The sequence below is a fragment of the Colletotrichum siamense genome (genome assembly GCF_013390195.1).
Source record: "Colletotrichum siamense strain Cg363 chromosome Unknown KSG_Cg363_contig01, whole genome shotgun sequence".
Taxonomy (NCBI): domain Eukaryota; kingdom Fungi; phylum Ascomycota; class Sordariomycetes; order Glomerellales; family Glomerellaceae; genus Colletotrichum; species Colletotrichum siamense.
In genome coordinates, this window is record NW_023501014.1 from 5,768,017 (window position 1) to 5,784,634 (window position 16,618).

The 16,618-nt window shown below is 54.1% G+C and overlaps 3 protein-coding genes across 3 annotated transcripts; 2 read left to right on the forward strand and 1 right to left on the reverse strand.

Annotated features, from left to right (window-relative positions):
• Positions 1-975: 975 nt before the first annotated feature.
• Positions 976-3,156, forward strand: prr-4 (pH-response regulator protein palH/prr-4; the record flags this gene model as incomplete). The annotated part of the gene is made up of 1 exon (XM_036633302.1): positions 976-3,156. The coding sequence occupies one exon, from the start codon at positions 976-978 to the stop codon at positions 3,154-3,156; it is 2,181 nt and encodes a 726-aa protein (XP_036501105.1).
• A 4,260-nt stretch (positions 3,157-7,416) lies between these two features.
• Positions 7,417-8,983, forward strand: CGCS363_v001454 (Sphingosine N-acyltransferase-like protein FUM17; the record flags this gene model as incomplete). The annotated part of the gene is made up of 3 exons (XM_036633303.1): positions 7,417-7,611; positions 7,799-8,452; positions 8,540-8,983. The coding sequence occupies 3 exons, from the start codon at positions 7,417-7,419 to the stop codon at positions 8,981-8,983; spliced, it is 1,293 nt and encodes a 430-aa protein (XP_036501102.1).
• A 2,302-nt stretch (positions 8,984-11,285) lies between these two features.
• On the reverse strand, positions 11,286-14,521 carry aclQ-0 (ABC transporter aclQ; the record flags this gene model as incomplete). The annotated part of the gene is made up of 3 exons (XM_036633304.1): positions 11,286-11,766; positions 11,832-13,987; positions 14,042-14,521. 3 exons carry the CDS (start codon positions 14,519-14,521, stop codon positions 11,286-11,288), a joined length of 3,117 nt encoding a protein of 1,038 aa, XP_036501103.1.
• Positions 14,522-16,618: the final 2,097 nt, after the last annotated feature.

The window sequence follows — 16,618 nt, forward strand, 5'->3', positions numbered from 1 at the left end:
CGTCGCCCGAGTCGTATTCAGTAGCGCCCAACACCGTTAGTCTCAGTAGTTAGCACGGCAAAAGGGTGTGCGTGGAGTGACCCGGACGCTTCACACTATGTCTCTCACCGTGTCACAGTACAGCGCGTCCTCGGCACAGTATGCTTCGCCATGTTCCCGCAGCAAGTCTCCCCACGCCCCCCTGTCCAAGTCGACCAGCACCACCCATTACCCTTCAGCGCAGCGTCGCTTCCCCCCATCTCCCATATCCATCCGCGTCCCCCCGAGTTACTATTCCAAAACACTTTCGAGACGGTCTACGACTCCACCACGAGCGAAAAGAGCCCAGATCTGGCCAGCAATTTCAACAAAGCGCAACGAAATACAGGGCGCCACTCCCCCATTACCCTCCAATCCGTACTCCCCCGAAATAGCGCTGACTTGCCCGTCTTCCCCCCCCGGCTCTCCCTTTTTCGCCCTTCGTCCCCCCCATTTCAGACTGTTCCTCAACTCTCCCAAGAATCTCTCGGCGCCCAGCCTGCGATCCCTCCCACATCCCCCACACGCAAGCCTTCTTGGAACCTTTTTCTCCAGTGTGGCCACTGACGACTGCAATCACGACCCGTTTATCGACAATTCGACCGCGACTATTCATCGCTAACTTCACCGATACTGGAGGATTTTGGTTAATCGATGCTTCGACCCCCGAATTACGTGCCGATTCCTTGACGATTCTGTATTGTGGAAGAGACTGGAACGCCCGGACCCGTGTCCCTCGACTCTCGCTGCATCCGCCCGACCGAGCCCACGACCTCGCGTTTTCCCCCCGACGACAACAACCCGCCACCGTCAATCGACTCCGCGAAAATTTCGAATACTGCATGGTTAATTCGATGGCGAGTGTTCGCGAATAGGAGGAAACCTCGTTAAATCCTCGCCTGCGGCTGGCCGCTCTGTTCCTCATCGACAAGCATTCGACGAGTCGGCGCCGCGACAATGGAGGACGCCGTGTTGCCAGCGGCGAGTCCTCTGCCCTCTTTGGGGGCTGCCGCGGTCAAATTCGCGACTGCTGCACCTATCATAATTGCGAACAATGGGATCAACTATGAAGAAACCACGTCCGGAGGCACGGTTCAATACACCGACATGCGCGACCCGTTTTACGCCTCAATCTTCCCAGTATGCTACGCTCTTGCCGCGACGACGGTGACAGCGTACATGCTGGTCATCATGTTATTTATTACGCCCCGATCATTTCTCGACGGAGGAGTTGTATATCTCGGACGACGCGGAGGCTTCACTAGCGGAGGAACCTCGAACGGAATCAGCATCGGTGGACGTCCATGGCTGCAGAAAGTAGCGGCCGTGACCGTCGCGATCTCATTAACGATTGCCAGCGCTGATACCTTTAAAGTCGCCGAGGAGCAGTATCAGTGGGCTATTCAAGATGCCAAAAAGATGCAGTTGGAGGTTATGGACGGTACCGAATTGAAGGTCATCCGCCTCATTTCCGACACGTTTCTGTGGCTTGCGCAAGCCCAAACCTTGACACGACTCTTTCCACGGCAGCGGGAGAAGGTTATTATCAAGTGGACCGCTTTCGCTCTTATTACCCTAAACCTCATCTTCAGCGCCCTCAACAGCTTCCAGTATCCCTCCAGCGGGAGCAACGGAAACGCCCGCCCCCGAAGTTTCGTCGACGCCGTTCCCGCACTGAGCTACCTATTCCAACTCTCACTCGGCTTACTTTACGCCGCGTGGGTCATTTACTACTCGCTCATGAAGAAGCGTTACGCCTTTTACCACCCATTGATGAAGAACATGATTCTTGTCTCCACCCTTTCCCTCTTCGCCATTCTCGTCCCGGTAGTATTCTTTGTGTTGGATATGGCGAAACCTGAATTTACTGGGTGGGGAGACTACGTTCGCTGGGTCGGTGCTGCCGCCGCCAGTGTGGTAGTATGGGAATGGGTCGAACGTATTGAAGCATTGGAAAGAGAAGAGAAGAAGGACGGTATCCTGGGACGGGAGATCTTTGATGGAGACGAAATGCTGGAAGTGTCCGCTTCCGAATTCCCGTGGCTCCGACGAAGAAAGAACCGGGGCGGGCCGAGAGATGATGGTGGCCCAGACGGTCCCGATAGTGGTACTGGCGCTCAAGGTCCTCAGTCCGGTGGCAGAGGTAACCTGTGGCCCGGCATGTCATCCATTACTAACAGGTACCGCGGTAACCACAACGCCGCCAACGCCGCACCCAATGTCCAGAATGGGCAAAGAAATAAGGGTGGCTTGCTCCGTCCGCCAATGTGGCCATCACGGCCAGCCCCCGCGGTAACGCCCGTGAGCCGTACTGACACCGCGAGCGCGGCCAGCACCGTTTATGCCGTCAGATACCAATTACCCACAGAGACGACATCGAGAACACCCGAGGTCGCCTCACATGCGACACAACGCAATGCCACTGTCGCCATGTCGAGAAGTAGCTCTTCGTCGTCGAGGAGCGATTCTAGCTCCGATAATGATGAGCTTTCCATGGCAGCGCCTGTGCCGAGACAAGCTACTCACAAGGCCGTGGAGATTGACACAGAAGCTCAAGAAGATCCGTCGCTTAACAAGAAGGGGTGGAGGTCGTTAGTCTTCCGCCGCAACGCTCGTGATCCTCCCGCCGAGGTCATGGCCCAGACTGAAATGAAGGAAGAAATTCGGGGAGGCCACGACGACACGGGGCGATGGGACCTTAGAGCCCGGTTCGAGGATTTCGCCGCCACCCAGGCCGAGAAGATCAGAGAAAAGATGCGTCCGACACCCGAGACAGACAGCCTGCCGGTTACTGTCATACCTGCGCCGCCCAGACAAGGTGCGGCTTTGGCTCAATTGTTGGAGGAGGAGCGCAGCAGTCAAGATGTTCCCGAGCGAGTGGGGTTGGTGAGGACGACCAGCGACGCCTCTGCTCTCACCCCCTCGCCCGCCGCTGCGCTTTCGGCCCATCCGCCAGCACTCGGAAGAACCACGAGCAACTTCTCTCACCGATCTCCAGACCAAGCCACGCTTCAAGTCAATCGTCCGCCACTATGGCCAGGAGTCCGACCTCAACACCAGGAGTTCGACCAGCGGTCACCCAGCGTGCCACACAGCAGGCGAGCTGGTGACGATCTTGGACCGCCGCCCACTCCTTGAGGACTTTTGAGCGACTGAGTTTGTTTCTTGTTGAATACGGCAAGCGTGGCGCAGCGGCTTTTACTTGATTATTTTGCATCGCATCAGGGCGGATCACGGAAAACCACGGACGGCTCCGGCACGAGCCCGTATTTCAAATTTGAAGGTGTATATTGCGGAGTATATGGATATGGTTATATGTGTATAGGGGGAGAAGGGCTCTCAAGAGGGCCAGGAGACCAAAAACAAACCGCCGCGAATAATGATGGGGCCTGATATGAGCACCCTGATGTACATGTTTGGGAATGGATCAGCCCGCCGGCGAAGCGGGTTTGAAGATGGGGCGTTGACTTGTGTTCATTTGACTCGAAATATGAGTTTGGTGTTAGCGAGCAAGCACGCTCAGTGATGGGAAAGCGGTAGGCCTCATGTAGGGGACGAGACAGAAAGAGGGGGAAGGGGGTTTGAGTTAGATACCAGGAGACGTGCTGTCTAGGGGAAGCATGAGGTGGTGAGAGGAAGATTAGCGACAGTCGCACCAATGAATTCAAATGAGTTAACAATACGTTTTGATATGATGTGTTCCGTGAGACGGGTATGTTCAGTCGACACCATCAGATAGGTGTGCAAGTTACTATCGGATGTCTTTTGGACCCCGGGTGCGCGAGCACTCCTTGTCTACTTGAGATACTACGGAACTTCAAAGTGACGACTTGCCATATTCACCGGGAGCTTGTTCAGCAGCCTGCGCAGCAAACCGACACGAAGAAAGCACGTCTACTGCATTCCTTGATGTTGTTAGACAACGTCGAGACTACAGCTGACGTGGACCCTTCTCCCATCTCACAACCTCGAAACGCCTCAGGCATTGTTCCGCACAATAGCCCCTCCCCCACACACGTGTCGGAGAACAGAATGCAAGCAAGAGTTGCGTGTCTCGAGGAAAAGGACAATTCTACTGACCACAGCTCGAGGTGCTGGCTCGCTGGCTCGCGAGAATATCACCGGCTTGGCAAGCACCGCAGCCAAGCTGCGCGGCCGTTTTAAACATTGAAGAAAAAAATGAGACCTGGATCACCTTTATTTTTGCTACGCAGCTTGAAGGGGGGAAACGCTTGGCGCCGAGGAGGGGGTTGTGTCTCTTTGTGGAGCATCGGGTCGTTTTGACGGCTGGATCTCACACACACACACACACTTTAAGAGACAAAGTTGCCAAGTTTACGGATGGCTGTCCCGAAAGTGACACTTTCCTAGGGAGGCATTGTTCTGATGGGCTGGGCGGCTGCGGTAAGTAGATGAGAGAAGAGGGAAGCAGGTGTTCTACCCAGTGACGACCACGAGGGTCGCAGTGATGATGATCACGGAAGGCTGAGGCGAATTGGGTATTTCGCATGCCTGGCTTGGCTCTTGGCGACCACTTCATTGCGCCTCGTCACGGCTGACCTGAAGTTTGTTCAGTTAGATGAGCGTGTTGGGTTCCCTTTTTCCCTTTTGCCAAGTTATTCGCCTTTATGGTGGTGGCTCATGATCTTCAACACGTAAGCTTGCGGCGCATTAGCCCGGAAGATACGGAGGTGGCCGCGGGAGTCAGTAATCAACAGACGGAGCCGGGGGCAGAACGCGCAATGAAGCCCCCATTGCGTCCGGGAGGCCAACTTCACCGATTATTTGCACAATCCTTGCGACAAAACAGATGGTTCCGCGGGATGATTGTTGAGAATGTTTTTCTCGGTGTGTCAGCGACCGGTGAGGGCAAACCTGAACTCGTGTGCGATATTGAAAAAGACTGGTGGGACGACCAGCTTGCTTACTGTGCAGGCGAGATTTTCAAGGGAAAAGTGCTAAGCTTGCATATCTCCATATGACGCTCGCTGATTTCGGTTCGTTGCATAATCACGAGCTGAAGTTCTTGGCTTTCATCGAGCATGAGTCTTCATAGGGGCTGGAGGAAAAGCGTGCAGTACCTAATGCTGGCTTGACGCTGTCGCTGGAAAGCGGACCCTGATCCTCAGTGACGACACTTTTTTGGGGAGGGGTACCGGGGCGTCGGGTCTTTACAGCGATAACGGTATCCGTATGGGCTGGGGCGGCACGGGTGGCGGGTGTTAAAACGGCTGGTGGTGGGCGGGGAACTGTGTTAAGACGTGTTGGTTCGATAGTGGGGTTGATAACTGACATCCGAGGACTGGATACGGAGGATGCAAGGTACCTTGTAGTGCTTACTTTGTCTGCATCTCATTTTCCCACCAGCACGAAGTGAATGTTCTCAGGACAGGCGCTGCACCCTCGACTCAATATATACATTGAACTGAGGATTTACCGCGGTGGAAAGTGCGCAGTGTTGTAGCAAGTCGAGAATAGATGACGGCGGGGTGGCGGCTGAGATTAGGTCTGAAGCGTTGCCAAAGTGGTAACGCGAGTTGGGTGTGTTGATGCAACCTGGTTCATGCCGTCAAAAGAACGACTCCCGCTGATTGAAAGAAATACTTTTGAGATGGTGCAGTTACTGATTGTCGGCGCTTGCAAGAGTCGATGTCGAAACAGGGCGGGAAAGGTAAGGCGCCGGAGCTGACCCCGAATTCCAATCGGGATCATCGGCCACTGGAACAAGGTGGCCGCTAGATTTCTCGAGCGAGTCTAGCGATTTGGTAACCTTTGATCAGGTCCATCGCCTCACATTGTATCGATATATGAGGCTGCAATCACAAGGGCGCCCTCTTCCGCTCGTGTGCAAATTGTCTGGACAGCCTCGTTATGCCCATCTGGTAGGAAACGTGGCCGTAATATGCAGTCTTCTCGCGTCTTCTCAAGCAACAGCGAGATGGGGATTCTGATTTCGATCTCGATCTCGATCCCGACCGCACAGCGGGCTTGACTCGCCCGCCGAGCCTGCCAGCTCAGCTCCAGGTGGACACCGTCGCACCTTCCTCGTCGTTGGCCGGGGGGGGGGACATGTCTCTTTGCATGTCGTCAGGCTTCAATGTGGACGAGGGATGCAGTGCCATGCTGGCGTTGCAAGAGGGATGGTCCCGGTAGAGTGGTTGACGTTGTGCCCGCGTGCCAATGCACATGCAAGTTGAAGGTGGAGTTGAAGAATGCGGGACGCATCTCCATAGTGTTGGCGTCGATATTGGCTACAACGCTTGTTCACATGGCACGGCTTCCAATGTTCCAGAACCATGCCGTTCTCGAAAAAAGCCTGTGTCCCGTCAGAAGTAGTGGCCCGGATCTTTCTTTGCCTGAAGTGCCTTACTCAGAAAGCCCCCCTTGCGCTTTCTTGGAGTTGCTCCCCGAGGGTAGGTACTGCGTAGTGTCACCAGCACAGCACGCAGGTACGGTGCATCGCTCTCGTGCAGGTGGGGACCATGGAGGATTGCCATGCAAGATGAGATAAGTCGGCCAGGGTGCGCGGGTGTGGAGCGTTAGGTTGATGGGAGGGGCGCCCCGACGAGGCCCCGGCAGATGGAACCCCGGCTTCGTGAAATTTGGTTGGCCAATAGCTCTCGACAGCTCCCCTTCTTGGCATGTTTTTTTTTTCTTCCTTCCTTCTTGTTGCGCGATCTTTTGTTCCTATTACTCCTTATGTTTGCTTAATTTCACCTTGTCACTGTCTGTCTGTTTTCTCCATTTCAAACATCTCGCCCGCCCTGCTTGCCTTGCACCTCCTGACTGTCCGTTCTCCCGGGCTTTCTTCCCGCTCTGACCCCGTTGGCAGGGCCTGGAAAGAGAAGCAAAAACAGACGACTGACTGGTCGCCGGTCAGACGAATTCGACGACGAAACAAAGCAGGGCCAGGGAACACCCTTGAGACGGCCTTGGACCTCGTTGTACGGCTCCCGAGTAAGGCACCACCTCACTTTGACTGTCGCAGCTGTTGCCTCTGCCTCTGCCTCTGCCTCATACTGCTCCTGCTCCGCTCCACAGACCCGCCAAACGGTGCAGCGTTCGCCTTACCTTTTTTTGCCCGCACTTCCATGATCGACAACGTGCCCCCCTGACCATCTCGACGTCTAATAACCAACAACCTCCTTTTCACCCACCTCTTGCCCTGTCCGACATTCTTCCTCCGCACCCGCAAGAAAGTGCTCTTGAACTCAAACCCCGACATCCTTTCCTCCCTTCCTATCTTTGCCGAATCGTCCTGCCTCGTCCATCCATCCCTCCCTTCCACGTCTCTCCCTCGAGGTCACAAATCAGTCATCTTTCCGCCGTCCCCGTCCCGCGCCTCCAGCTGCTTTAAACGAACCGAGACACCGTCCCAAGAGGACCTCTTTTGCGACAATGGCCGACTCCGAACCTTTCCCTCTCCTCAACACCTCCGTCGACCAATTGCACTCCGTCATTGACCACCATTCCTCAAATTCCTCCCGCACTACACGACGTCGGAAGTCTAGTGCCCTCGGCCAGGATATTCGTGCCGGTGACACAGGCCCTGCACTCGCAAGCTACACTGCCGGAGACAGCCCCATCCCACCAGTAAGTGCTCCTCCCCTGCTATCCTTGTCTTGAAGAAGCCCGTGGCTGGACATTCCAATCCAACATCCCCTCCTCTCTTTATGTTGACTCAACTGACAACCGCGTTTTCTCACCTCAGTCAAGTCCTACAACCAAAAGAGTTTCAAAACGCCGGCGTGCACGCGGCGTCCTCTCTCGTTTCCGTCAGGCCATGATCAGATACACCTACCTCGTTCCCGCCATCGTCATCGCCATCTTCGGCGGCGCATACGCCGTAGACCCCTCCGACTCGAACCCTGCCTCTCGCTTCATCTTCCTCTCGTACCGTCTGCCTCCGGACCCGGCCAAGCCCGATGCACCAATTCAATATGGCAAGGGACTATGGGACATAGCCTTCGTGGGTTTCTGGACCATCGTCCTCACTTTTACTCGCGAGTTCATCATGCAAGAATTCTTGCGCCCGCTAGCTCGTGCCGCTGGTCTTCGGTCTCGCGGAAAGCAGGCTCGGTTCATGGAGCAAATGTATACGGCTATATACTTTGCTTGTCTGGGTCCTGCCGGCTTGTATGTCATGAGCAAGACGCCTGTCTGGTACTTTAGCACACGAGGCATGTACGAGGACTTTCCGCATGTGTCTCATGAGGCCGGGTTCAAGTTCTATTACCTATTCCAGGCCGCGTACTGGGCACAACAAGCCCTCGTTCTGTTACTTGGCCTTGAGAAGCCTCGCAAGGACTTCAAGGAGTTGGTCGGGCACCACATTGTTAGCCTTGCTCTGATTGCCCTGAGTTACCGCTTTCACTTCACCTACATGGGACTAGCTGTTTATACCACTCACGACATTAGCGACTTCTTCCTCGCTGTAAGTTTCCGAAACCCGCATTAATACACTTTGTAAAATCCGGCTGGAGTAGCGGCAAAGGGAACAATTTACTAATAAGTGCCATAGACTTCCAAGGTGCTCAACTACATCGACTCGCCGATTGTTGCACCATACTTCTTCTTCTTCGTCAGCGTTTGGATTTACCTGCGTCATTACATCAACCTCAAGATCATCTTGTCACTTTTCACCGAGTATACCACTGTCGGCCCTTTCGAGTTGAACTGGGCCACCCAGCAGTACAAGTGCACCCTGTCTCAGTACATCACCCTCGGCCTCCTGGGCTCTCTCCAAGCCCTGAACCTCTTTTGGCTTTTCCACATCTTCCGCATCGCTTATCGCTTTCTTGCCTATGACATAGCCGAGGATGACCGGAGCGAGGCGGAGGGCACGGATGCCGAGGACGAAACCCAGCTGAAAGCTTTGCCTGCAGAGACGACCAACGGTCACACGACGGGCGCGAGTACCAGTGCGGCGGCAAAGGCCAGGGCTGTCAACGCACGCGCGAGATAAAACAATTCTGGCAAGGAATTGAAACGATGCATGATATTTGGTGTTTTTGATTTATGAAGTCATTCGCTTGCATAACAAAACTGTCGCGCATTGCAGCTGGTTACGGGTCAGCCTAAGAAGAAGGGGAAGATGTAGCACGAAAAAACTCATTAGGCGACAGTGCGACTCAACAAGCATCGCCGGCTCAACGCCGCCAACGATGGAAAGGTTCATCGGATCACGATACCTGACACGAGCTGGGATGGCGCCGTTGTTAGCCGCAATCCGCTGATGGAATCGCAACGGCCTGCGGAATCATTCAAGAATGATTCCGCAGGTGTTCATCGTAAGCCCACCGTCCACAAGACGAGTGATAAGAGCTTTGGTCTCCCGAAACGAACGGAAAATTCGAGGTCGGCCGACAGGCGACTGAACAGAACCCGGCGGTTATCTGCGGCGAAGAGTAGCCGGGGTTAGCTGGCTGAACGAGAAGCATGACTGTGGCTGAGGATGAGGGTGCCAAGACACAAGGTGTCGTCGGTTCGTGTTGGGTGGGTTGTGCGGAGGTGGATGAAGTGAGACAGGTGTGCGTCTGTGGACGATGACGGCGCACCCTCCTCGCGCGCGATTCGACCAACCCCTTCACACCGCTTGCGCCCGCGCATGCGCACCAATCGATGCACGCACTCACTTCTCATGCTCAATAGCATCTGAGTCTGAATCTCACATAATAAAACCTCATGACAGCGCGGGCGACTTTAAGGACCGGATCGGGACTTGCGAGCAAAAGGCGGTGGACATGTTGTGTGGTGACCTTCGACTGAGACAACAATCCACCCCGTTCCTCGGAAATGTCCCTTGAGGAACGCAACAGAGAAACCTAGGATGATTGATTCGGCATAGACAGCACCTGATACTGGTTGCGGGACGGACGGAGAGGGAGACCAAAAACGGAATCCATGGCCTCGTGCGCCGGGTTCTTGCGGAGGACCGAAACTTAGAGACGCTCTGCTTTTCCTACGATACCAAGTAGTCCATGACGACGAGAGTTTGACGTTTGACCTCAATATATCTACACTCAAGGAGATAAAATTACATGTGTGCTGGGCCTGATCGAGAACGTGTTCGCTGTCGACCATCCTAGCGCGGTCGCCTACAGGACTGCATCATCACTTGGACACGACATCATGTTGCGGAGTTGTACCTTGAACAAACCTGCCTATTTTCGGCAGCAAGCAATTCTCGTCTTTGGCATTTCTCTGCCTGACGATATGTCTATGGACCGTAGCTGTGAAGCTGGCATTTGTAGCCACCCACCCCAAAAAAAACAAGAAAACATGAAAAAAAGCAGTCGAGAAAACCCGTCCTCCGTCTTTGTTTCTCGTGGTCCATCCATCCCTAATCGGGAGCCAAAAATGCAAGCAAAGTAAGCTATACGACAGCTGGTCCTCCTCGGAAAACGAGGTGGTCCTGCTGTCATCCGCCCACACCCTCCGCAAGTCGTGCGAGAAGGGATTTCAAAATGCCAATGCCAAAACCTTCCGTTCCTGCACTACCGTCCCCCGCAAGGCTTACCCAAGCCTTTTCCCGAAATCCAACCCCTCCCGACTGCCGAATCGAAAGAAAGGACCAAATCCTGGTATGTAAGACTGTGGTATCTGCGTCGCGATGTCGAACAGCCTGCCCATGGTAGCAGGTGATGACCCTGTAATAATCGGAAAAAGCAATTCTTGATGTAGAGGTCCCATGATTAAAGGAAGAACGTTCCCCTCCATGTATGATGATGATGATGATGATGCCGAAACCACCAATGCAATATCCGGTCGAAAGACGATTTGCACTCAACGGTCGTGAAAAGACATATTATGAATCGAAGGCTGAGTGTGGTGCAGCTGAGAGAAAGTCGTGTGCTTTGGATGTTGATTTGAGAATGATGCCCCCTACCAACCAACCAACCGAGTCGGGCTGAGATTCCGTTCTCAAAGCCGCCGTTTTTGTACCACTCGTGAAAGTCCTTTTATGTTTTCGGGGTCCCAATGAGGAGAGAGAGATGAAAGAGAACGATGTATATGAACTCCAAACTCCGAGTCGCCGGTTTGATGCAATCTTAAAGCCGTTAATCCGTAGTAACTGATTCGTAAAAAGGCGCGTGCCTCGTTGTGTTCATGAAAGTATTGTGTGGTACCAGGTGAACGGTAACCACAAATTAGGGGGGAGAATGAGTAATGGTGTTGGGTGGTGTCGTCGAGGGCATCTCCAAGTTTGGTGGCCCTCGTGAGTCATGCCGTGTTGCATGTTTGACGCTAGAATTTCGATGTTGGATCTAGCGATGCCGAGGACGATCAGAATGATCAGAATGATCAGAGTGTTCTGAATGATCGGAGTGATCAGAGTGCTCCGAATGATCCGAATGATCCGAGTCGTGGTGGTGATCACTATGAATGGATTCCGTATCAGAGCTGTTGCTAGAAGCGCTGGATGAATCCTCGCCAGTCGTATTGGCCTTGGAGTTGATTCCTGAGCTTCCGGGCAGGATTGTCGACGAGTCAAGGCTAGTGTATCCGTCCGAGTGCCCGTCCGATTGCTTCTTAGGACCGAAGTTGGCCTTCTTGAGGAGTTTCTGTGCCTTCCTATTGGCAGCGCGAGCCTTCTCTGCAGCGCGTTCGGCCTGCACTTGCTTCTCCCACATTGATGCGTACCGACCATTGGCGTTAACAAGCTCCTCGTGAGTACCCTTCTCAGCGATGGTACCGTTGTTGAGGACAATGATTTGATCGGCGTGCGTGATTGTGGATAAGCGGTGCCTGTGTCACATGTTAGCACATCCGCCTATTAAAAAGCCGGCAATCACACAAAGGGAAAAACTCACGCAATGACTAGCAATGTGCGACCCTGGCCCAAGTGCCCCAGCTTGTCCTGGATCAGCTGCTCGGTGTGGGCATCAAGAGCTGAGGTAGCCTCATCCAGCATAATGATCTTGGGGTTCTTGATGATAGTTCGGGCAATCGCAACCCGCTGGCGTTCACCGCCACTGAGCTTCAATCCTCGCTCGCCGACCTTGGTGTTGTACTGGTCTGGGAATGACATGATGCGGTCATGAATGCTGGCTGCGCGGCAAGCTTCATAGACTTCTTCATCTGTGACGCCCTCCCTGGCATACTTGAGGTTGTACATGAGTGTCTCGTTGAAGAGTGTGGTATCCTGGGGGACGACTCCGATGAACCTTCTGACCGAATCAATCGTAAGGTCCTTGACATCCCTGCCGTCAATCTCGATGCTTCCTGAGGTTGTGTTGTAGTAACGGAACATAAGGCGGAAGACTGTGGATTTACCACCTCCAGATTCGCCGACAAACGCGGTCGTGGTTCCAGGCTTGCATTCGAAGTTGAGATCCTTAAGCGCCTTGTTCTTCGAGTCGTAATTGAATGCCACATTGTTCCAGCGGATGTTGCCGTTGCACTCAGTCAAAGGCACGGCACCTGGCGCATCAACAACCGTAGCCTTGACCTTGAACAGTTCCAGAAGGCGCTCGCCTGCGATGAGGGACTGTTGGATGGTGCGGTAGAAAGACGCAAAGATATTGAGTGGCGACTGCAGCTGGTTGAGATACGTCAGGAGAGTGACGAATCTGCCCACATCTGTGGTACCACTGGTAACCTGGTATGCTCCGAAGACCAATACGACACTGAATCCGAGGATAAAGATGCAGGCCTGGATGACGTTCATCCGGTTGACACCCCACGCAACCTTCTTTTCGGCGTCTTGGTAGGCGGCAATAGCGTCTCTGTAGCGACCGAATTCTTTCTGTTCAGCGTTGAAGTATTTGACCGTCTCGTAGCTCATAATTGAGTCGTTCTTCACAGCTTCTTCCTCTCTGTCGGCGTTTGACATAATTCTCCTCTGGTCGGCCCGAGTCTGCGCCATTCTTATTGTGAGAAACAGGTACCAGAATGTCAAGCAGCTGACGATTGCGGCGTAGGTCGGGTCGAAAACAACGGCGAAAACGGAAATTGCGAATATCAAGTCGATAGTCATGGGGAGAACGGAGAATGTCGCCTGCTCGAGGAAGGTGTTGATCGAAGCGCCTTTGTTGAGAGCAGACAGAACCTCGCCAGTTCGTTTACCCAGGTGGAAATCCAGGCTAAGGGAGTGTACGTGCTCAAAGGCCGCCGTTGTCAAGGCCCTGTAGGAGTTCTGCGAGATCGGCACCCACATTATGGCGCGGAACGCATCCAGAAGCATTCCCTGGCCTTGCATGAGCCGCAGGACGACGAAAAGAGCCAAAACACCCCACGGTGATTCGCCTCTGCTCAGCTTCGTTGTGAGCAAACCCACAATCAATGGAACGAAGACATTGATAGCTCTCTGCGCGGCGAGATTAACGCAGCAAAGACAGTAGTACAGCTTCAGGCGAGGGTTGTCTCGCGGCCACTGGTACTGAATGAAAATCTTGTAGCTGCGTACGTATTCCCACCAAGTCTTGTGGGGGGCCTTGTCGGGTCGATAAAAGCCGGGCTCTCGAACGTCCTTGACAGCGGCGGCCTCTGCAGCACCGTTAGTGTTGCCAACAAGGCTTCCGTTCCGAGAGCTGCGCAGCGATCGACCGTTAGCATCCCGGCCGGTTTGACTGCTGTACGATGTTCTGGACCCGTTCATGAGAGGCGTGGTCTCGTCAGCCCGCGCAGAAGAGCTCAACTCCTCAACCTTGTCGTCGGCCTGCTGTCGGGGCTTCTTGATCCAAGCAGCGGTGTAGATGCCAACAAGAGTCATCATAAGAACCAGGCGAACGACATAAATGATGAGGTCAACCAAGTCCCACTTGGAGGCCGGAATCTCTTCGACACCATGGGACGTCTTCAGGTACTGAGGCTCCATGATCCAAAGAAATGTGCAGACGCAGATCGTGAATTCGCCGATTAAACCAAGTGTCCAGGTAATGAAGTGTGATATCGTCGGGCTCGTGCGCCATTCGAGAAGGGTGATGAATACGTAGAGGTACAGGTTCGGCGAGCCTATGAGGTAGACCTATGTCCAATTAGCTGCGTGCCATGAGGGTGGAAAGCGCGGGGATTGGCATACGGCCATGCTCTGCGATTCCTCCCACCTCTTCACTCCATGCTTGGGCAGTCCGGCCTTTTCCAATTCCTCAACAACATGGCTAATGTGTGCTATGCCATTGGCGATGAAGGAGAAGAATACGGCAAGAGTGATCCATTTGAGCCAGGCTTTTGAAGTCGGGGACAGGTCGGGACCGATTCGTACGCGCTGGTTTTCGTCGTCGTCGCGTCGCTTCTTCTTCTTGGTCACAGGCAGCCTCTTACCGCCAGGACCCAAGATGTCCGTCTCCACCTTGGACTCCTCCTCGTCTTTTTTTGCCGTGAGAACTGTGTAGGTCGCGGCTGATCCGATGAAGATGATCAACAAGACCATGGGATATAGAATAAGAATACTCTGAAGTATGCATGCGGGCCAGGAGCCATCGCGGCAGGCATTTGCCAACTCGTCGTGGCTGTCGCTGTTGTGCCGAAACAGCAGCGGCGGCTTCTCGACACCATCCATGGTGTGGACTATTTGGGGGCGATGAGGTCAGATGTCAGAAATAACAATACAAGGGAAGAGCTTCCCCCCTGTGCGGGATGAGGGAAGGAAGGAAGGAAAGAGGAAAAGGAAAGGAAAGGAAGGAGTAGCCAGACAAAACGAAAGCAAAAGAAAAAGGTGAGGCAAAGTTGCGGTGCGTGTCCGTACGTAGGTACGTGGGTAGTCGAGTACTCACCAATTCGTGATCCGGGGATGTATGTAAGTGGTTGACCTCACACCATTGCCTCTTGAGGTATCCAGTGAGGTATCCAGAGCTGCAGGACACTGCACCGGCGTGGTCCCCGTGGCAAGTTGCAGCCGGGGCGTCGTAAGGGAAGTGGGAGCCCACAGAGACAAGAACCAGACACGAGATCTCGTTTCGGGACCAAGATGTTGGAGCAGAAGGCCAGTGACTGGAGACCCGACTGGCCTGGCAGGCGATTACCCGCCAGTCTAAAAGGTTCTGGGTCCTAAATGGTACCGGGGTGCAGGTAGGGGTCGATGGGCGCTGAGAGCAGGGGGGTGTCGTGCAAGCGTGCGTTCCCAAAGGCTCGTGGTGCCGGGGGTGCAGGTCGAACCCACAGGACCACAGGGCAGTACAGAAGGGCCCTGTTCAGTTGGAGTAGTGGTGGGGTCTGCTGACTTGCTCAGTGGCGAAAAGCCACCGAAGTCCCTGGCAGTCGAGTCAAGACTTGTCAGATACTCGGCGGCCGAGGACTGTAGTGGGGCCTTGTTTCTTGGTGGGCTTTTAAATGCAAAGCAGAAGCGGCTGTGCTCCGATCTGAGGCAAGAGACGGGACAGGCGGCGCAGGAGAGGCAATGGCGAACTGGACAAGTCCTGCTGAAAACTTGAAGCTTCGTTGTAGGCCTCCCAGGACAGGACCAACTTTGGTAATCGGAGTGACAACGGGAGGGAACCCGGGCGGCGCAAGGAAACACGCCTGAAAGCTTGTGACTGGGGCGGTTTTGGCTGAGGTGCGAGGGTGCGGTTGGAGAAGGACCTCGGGTTCGGAGATGGATGGAGCGCGCCAGCGGTGGAAAAGCAGGCTCAGCTACCGAAAGCCGGGGTTGGTACCGGGTTAGTTGTATGTGTGGTTGGAGAGATGGGAGATTTTCAAGGTTGAGGTCGGGTAAAGTAGCTGATATTTCTTCCGCTGAGGTGGGTAGGTAGCTGTCGCTGTTTGCGCTGGAGTTTGAAACGAGTGAAGGTCAGCGCTTCAGCACATGCGACGACGAAAAGACGCCCAACGACGGACGGCTCGTTGTCGGGAAAGGCAGGAGAGGTGAAAAAGCGTAGAAGTGGGAAAGGGCAGGAGGAAGGAAGCAAAAAAAATCAAATTGAATCAAACGGCCCAGAGGCGGTTTGGCAGGATGGTGGTGACGATGATGATTATTGGAGGGGAGCGCGAGTGGGTGGGATGGAGGAGGGATAGGTCAAGTACAAAAGCAGGTACCGAGTAGAGTACGGATACAGCACACCTGTGAGGCACACCTGGGGCTGCCACACTTTGAAGGAGAGGCACGGATCGACAAAAAGAGTAAGAGCTGCCCACGCCTACTGCCATATAGAGCTGTAGCGCGTGCAGGAACCCAAAGGCAAGGTCGGTTCGTGGGCGGGTGTGTACGGTAGGAGGTAGGTGTGAGGTAGGGCAGCGGAGGGGAGGAAGAAGGTTGGGTGGTAGCGGCTAACGCAGGCAGGAGGAAGGCGTGAACGGCTTGGAGCGATTGCCTTTTGCAGCGCTGACCGGGTCAGGTAGGTACCTAAGGTAAGGTAGGTAGGTACCTTAGGGAGGTAACGCAGGGGAGTGAGTGGCAGGAAGGCACTGGAGGTGCCCATATGAAAGGTGCAATGGTGGAAGGAAGGTGCTGGCTGGTTTTGTTTGACTTGGTTTTGTTTGGTTTGGTAAAGTAGGTGCATGCTTTTCCTACTGACTTCACCTTGCACGCAGGAAGGAGCGGTTCAACTTACAAGCTTGCTTTGTGTTGGTCTCACAGGACCAGCTAGCTGGTAGGGCACTGTGGGCAGCAAATATTGTATTATATTAACTGCGTTGGTGGTGATGTGTATGAGGTTAACTG